This window comes from Phaethon lepturus, unplaced genomic scaffold, assembly GCF_000687285.1.
Source record: "Phaethon lepturus isolate BGI_N335 unplaced genomic scaffold, ASM68728v1 scaffold32113, whole genome shotgun sequence".
Lineage (NCBI taxonomy): Eukaryota > Metazoa > Chordata > Aves > Phaethontiformes > Phaethontidae > Phaethon > Phaethon lepturus.
The window spans coordinates 1,747-6,612 of record NW_010531765.1 but is presented as its reverse complement, the minus strand read 5'-3'; the positions used below and the strand labels follow the sequence as shown (position 1 = coordinate 6,612).

General features: G+C 62.4%; 1 protein-coding gene across 1 annotated transcript in view; it reads left to right on the top strand.

Annotated features, from left to right (window-relative positions):
* Positions 1 to 4: 4 nt before the first annotated feature.
* The window catches only part of LOC104618942 (separin-like), a gene marked incomplete at both ends in the record, with an annotated part of 6,604 nt that continues 1,742 nt past the window's right edge, over positions 5 to 4,866 (top strand). The window contains 13 exon segments of the mRNA XM_010284666.1: positions 5 to 421; positions 906 to 1,394; positions 1,594 to 1,698; positions 1,879 to 2,008; positions 2,257 to 2,393; positions 2,631 to 2,824; positions 2,978 to 3,220; positions 3,427 to 3,571; positions 3,785 to 3,945; positions 3,997 to 4,165; positions 4,274 to 4,408; positions 4,497 to 4,616; positions 4,777 to 4,866. The exon segment at positions 4,777 to 4,866 is cut by the window's right edge and continues 15 nt beyond it. Of these exon segments, the coding sequence (XP_010282968.1) occupies positions 5 to 421; positions 906 to 1,394; positions 1,594 to 1,698; positions 1,879 to 2,008; positions 2,257 to 2,393; positions 2,631 to 2,824; positions 2,978 to 3,220; positions 3,427 to 3,571; positions 3,785 to 3,945; positions 3,997 to 4,165; positions 4,274 to 4,408; positions 4,497 to 4,616; positions 4,777 to 4,866 (2,535 nt within the window).

Sequence of the window (4,866 nt, the reverse complement as noted above, 5' to 3'; positions counted from 1 at the left end):
GGCACTTGCCGCCAGCCTGGTGGCTGTGGCCGAGGAGGCGTGCCAGGGCTACCTGACCGCTGTGCCGCAGCCTGCTCCCTTCTACCTGGAGAAGATCCTCTACCACCTGCTGAGGAACACGGTGGGCCAGGGGAGCAGCCATGCCTGCTGGAGGGTGGCCGACCTCCTCCGCGCCCGGCTGCTGACCTACCGCCAGGGCCAGGCGTCCTCCAAGGACTTCATGGCCATCGCCTACAGCAGCTTCAGCGTGCTCTGGAGAGGGGCAGATGGCCTGGCCAAGCCCGACCAGCCGCAGGAGGAGGGCAGAGCCGTCCTCTCGGTCCGCCTGCGAGCCCTGCGCTTCCTCCTGCTGCTGGAGGAGGACGGGACAGCCTTGCTGCCGCTGCAGCCCCCCTTCTTCACCTCCCAGACGGCTGTTGTGGTTTAACACAGCAGGTAGCTAAAACAACCACACAGCCCTTTGCTCATACCCCGCCCCCGCAGCGGGATCGGGGAGAGAATCGGGGAAAAAAGGTAGAACTTGTGGGTTGAGATAAAGACAGTTTAATAGGACAGAAAAAAGAGAGGATAATAAGAATGATAGAAGAATATACAAACCAAGCGATGCACAGCACAATTGCTCACCACTCACCCGCTGACCAACGCCTCAGCGTCTCCCTGGTCAACTCCCCCAGCTGGCAGGCCAGCATGAGATGCTGAACAGTCCTTGACTAATTAGCAACAACTAAAACCATCAGTAAGTTATCAACATTATTTTAATCCGAAATCCAAACCACAGCACTTATACCAGCTATCAGGAAGAAAACTGCCTCTATCCCAGCTGAAACGAGGACGATGGCACAGCATGTAGCTGCCGCCTTGTATGAAGCCCAGCGGGGCCGTCCTGGGCTTTCCTCGGCCGACAGCTCGGGGACTGCTTGCTCGCAGCTCTGCGAAAGGAGGTGACGGGGCCGCCCACCCTCCAGCAATCGCTCTGCTTCTTCGAGCTCACCCTGGAGCAGTGCCAGCATCTTTGCAAGGGTGGCCAGTACAGGGACGCTGAGGAGGTGGTAAAGGACGCGAGGGGCTTTCTGGGGGCCACCAGCAGCTCTGCAAAATCTTTCAGTGACCCCCTGTCCCTCCTGGAAGCCGGGGTTCAGCTGAGCCAGGTGCTGGCCGAGAGCGCTTGCCCTGTGGGGCCACCCTTCTCCCAGGCTGCAGCGGCTCTCGGTGCGGCAGCAGAGGCCTCGGAGCGGTTCCTCAGGGTGCTGGCTGAGAGCTGCCAGTTCATCATCTCCTCCCTCGGCGAGTACGCGAAGAGGAGCAAGCAGCAGCGCTTTGGCCGGGAGGACGTGCTTAGCCTCTGTGCCTTCACCAAGGGGCACTGCCGTGTCCTCCACCGGCTGCTGGAGAAGGTAAGGCTGGGGCTGGGAGTGGGGTGGCCATGTAATGTGGTTGATCAGAGCCTCCGTGAGCAGCCGGAGGGTTTGTAACCCCGCTCCGGGCTCGATGCTCCCCTTAATCCATCAGCGGCATGTCCGCGTCCTGAGCAGCGGCTCCCGGTGCTGCCTGGACCCCACAAATGCCGCTTTTCCCCTTCCCTCCGCTCTGCAGGTTCCTCCTGATGGCGTCAAACAGGAGCTCATGGTGAAGCTGCTGCTCTACCGCAGCCTCCAGCTCTTCGCCAGCGTGGCCTACGACGCCTTCCAGGGCTCCCAGGTACCAGCAGCAGAGGGGACAGTCCCCGGCGCTGGGTGAGACCCGTGCGGTGCTGGGTGGCTTCTCCCTTCCGAGGTGGCACGTTGGTGGGGTTGGGAAGGGCTGCTCCAGCCGCCTTGGGGGCCTCAGAGGGGGCTGTGGGCCCCGGGCAGCCTCTTGCCAGCCTCCCTCTCCCCGCAGGCGTTGCGGGCAGCGGGCTGGCCGGGTCTGGAGCGGCTGGCGGCAGGCTGCAGGAGGAGCGTGGCGTGGATGCTGGAGGCACTGGAGGGGCTCCCCGAGAGCGAGCAAGCCAAGTACCTCGACATCACCGGTCAGTGCCGCGGCAGCACCGGGGCGGCAGGGGGGACCAAACCGGCCCCTCGGGTCGAACATGGTCTCAGAGCTCCGTCTGTGAACCCGGGGAGCAGCGGGGGGGGCTCTCAGCCACACGAAGTACATGGCCTGTGGGGCAGAGGGTGACGGTCCCTGGCTGGACAAGGACAGAGGGGTCAGCTGGACAGGGTGAGAGGGGTCGTTCTCTCTCCATCGTGTCTTTAATTTGGGTTTCCCTTGCGACAGTGTCGTGCGCGTTCAAGCTGGCGTACATCTTCTACAGCCAGAACCTTCACGAGGAGGCCAGCTCCGTCTGCGAGCTCCTCTGCAAGAGGCTGCAGGCAGCAGATGCCTACGCGTGTCCAGAGATCCTCCCAGAGAGGGTAAGCGCTGTTCTGGTGCTCCTGGCAGAAACGGGACTGAACTGAATGGGCTGGTCACGGTGCCAGGGGAGCGACGGAGAGGATGGGACCAGCTTTTGCTCCTGGAACAACCCTAATTCCCTGCTCTGAGGTCTTCCCTTCGCCCAGGGGGGGAAGGGGGCCGTGGTATGGGACACGGGAGGCAGGGATTTCGCTCCCACAGGGCGCTGAAGCTGGTTCTGTCTGCTCTCCCCGCAGCTGCACAAGTGCTTCAGGCTGCAGGTGGAAAGCTACCGCAAGCTGGGGCAGCTGGAGAGAGCCCTGGCGTGTGTGGTGCAGTGGCTGGCCGCGCTGCGGGGCCGCGTCGGGGAGCTGCTGGCAGAGCCCGTCTCGCTCTGGGTCAGAGTCAAAACGGATGCTGCGAAACAGGGAGCCGAGGAGTTACGGTTACGGTACGACCCGGAAGGCTGCCCGGTGTGCAGGGGGTGGATGTCTTAAGAGCTGCGGTTCCCGAGCTGGTGACATGAGGATGTTTCTCCCTGCAAGATGTGCCCGGCTCCGCTGTGCTCTGTGCAGAGCCCCACTACAGCCCCCGTTTCCCCCAGGACCCTGAAGGAAGGCTTGGAGGGGCACAGCCTGGACACGGAGACCTTGGTGACTGTCCTCTTCGCGGAGTTGAAGGCCTACAAGACTGTCCGAGCCGACACGGGGCAGGAACGCTACAACGTCCTCTGCGACCTGCTGGAGATCTGCTCGGAGGAGAGCGGCCGCCTGCATGAGCGAGCTATCGGCTTGACGGAGCTGGCCCAAGTCTTGTGCTACCACAGCTACGGCCAGCAGACGGACTGGTGGGTGGACGCTGGCACACCGGGATCACCTTCCTGTGTCCCTGAAAGTCCCCAAGGAGCTTTTGAGGGTCCTCGGGAGTTTTAAGGAGTGGTATTGCTCTGGCTGTTTGCTCTCTTTGGAGTCCTGGGGTGTATCTGGCCCTCCCCTTGAAATGCTCCAGGGGTTTTGGGGGCAGAAGGCTGTTTCTAATCCCTCTCTCTGGCAGCTCCTCCCTGGACTCGGTCCGTGAAGCCTTGCGGCTGCTGGAGTTAGTGCCCAGGAGCACCCAGAACCGGGACCAGCTCCTTGATGACCAGGCGCAGGCTCTGCTCTGGCTCTATATCTGCACCCTGGAGTCCCAGCTGGAGAAGGTGGGTGTGGGTGACGCAGTGAGGACTGTGGGATGCCGAAACGGGTCCAGATCTGGAAACGCCGTGGAGCTCCATGCACGTGTCGGGAGCCCTCCTCAGCCTCGCTGGCAACGCTCAGCTCTGCACTGGGGCCACCAAAAGCCACCCAGACCCCTCTGGAAACCCCGTGGTGTCTCTTAACGTGCGTTGCTGCCGCCTTCTCTCCCACTGCAGAGCATAGAGCGGGACCAGAGAGCCAAAGCTCAGGGGCTAAAAAACCTGGATGACTTTGAGCCCAATGACCTCAAGTACGAAGGCAGGCTGCTGGAGGACAGGTTCCTGTACGACGGCATCTCCTTCAACCTGGCGACAGAGACCGGTAAGGATGCTGGCGGGTTTGGGCCCTTCGTGAAGGGGCTCTCCGGGAGCACCTGGTTTCAGGTCAGGGTGTCTCAGACCCGTGGTGTGCCCTCAGCTCTGTCCAAAAGCCTGGACGACGCCTTCGCCTTGTGGAAGCAGCTCCTGGGGATGCCGGGCGTACCGGCCGTGCGCAGCCCCGAGCAGACCGTAGCCTCCCTGCATCTCCTGGCAGCTCTCTACAAGCTGATGGCCAAGGTAACGCTGCTGGGGAGGTGGCCGGTGGGACGGCAGCCCCCCCCCAGGCACACAGAGCCCCCCTGAGGTGGTCTGTGAGTTTAACTGGGGGGGGTTTCCTGCCCCCAGCCCCTGCAAGCCATGGAGAGCTACCTCCTGGTCAGAGCCCTGTGCAGCGCGCTTGGGGACAACCTGGGCACGGCCAGCGCCCTGTGCCAGGTCACCAAGCTGCTCTTCCAGCTGGAGTGCCCCAGCTATGCCCAGGTAAGGCTGGCAGGGAGGGAAGGGGCTGCGGGGCGAGCTCGGCCGATCCCCGAGGCCACAGCCCTCATGCCGGCACGTTGGTTTCCAGCTTTTCCTGGAGGAGACGGAGTCCTGCCTGCAGAAAGCCGACAGCAGTGAAGATTCTTACCTGCTGCTGCAGCAAACCTGCCTCCTGCTCCGCAGTCGGCTGTGCTGCGTCAACCACCGGGTAAAACCACCCAAAAACCCTTTTCTGCTTCCGAAGTAGTGTCAGAGGATAAGAGGAGACTGCAGCAGCTCTGTCTGGCTATCTCAGTATCTCTCACTAGGGACCTTGGGGCTGGAGACACCCTGGACCACGAATGGTGACCCTTTTTCTCCCTCTGCAGATTGAAGAGGGTCTCACCCTGTTGCTGGAGGTGCTCCAGAACCCGGCTCTGCAAAAAATCACCAAGGTCTGGCACCTGCTGCGAGCCCAC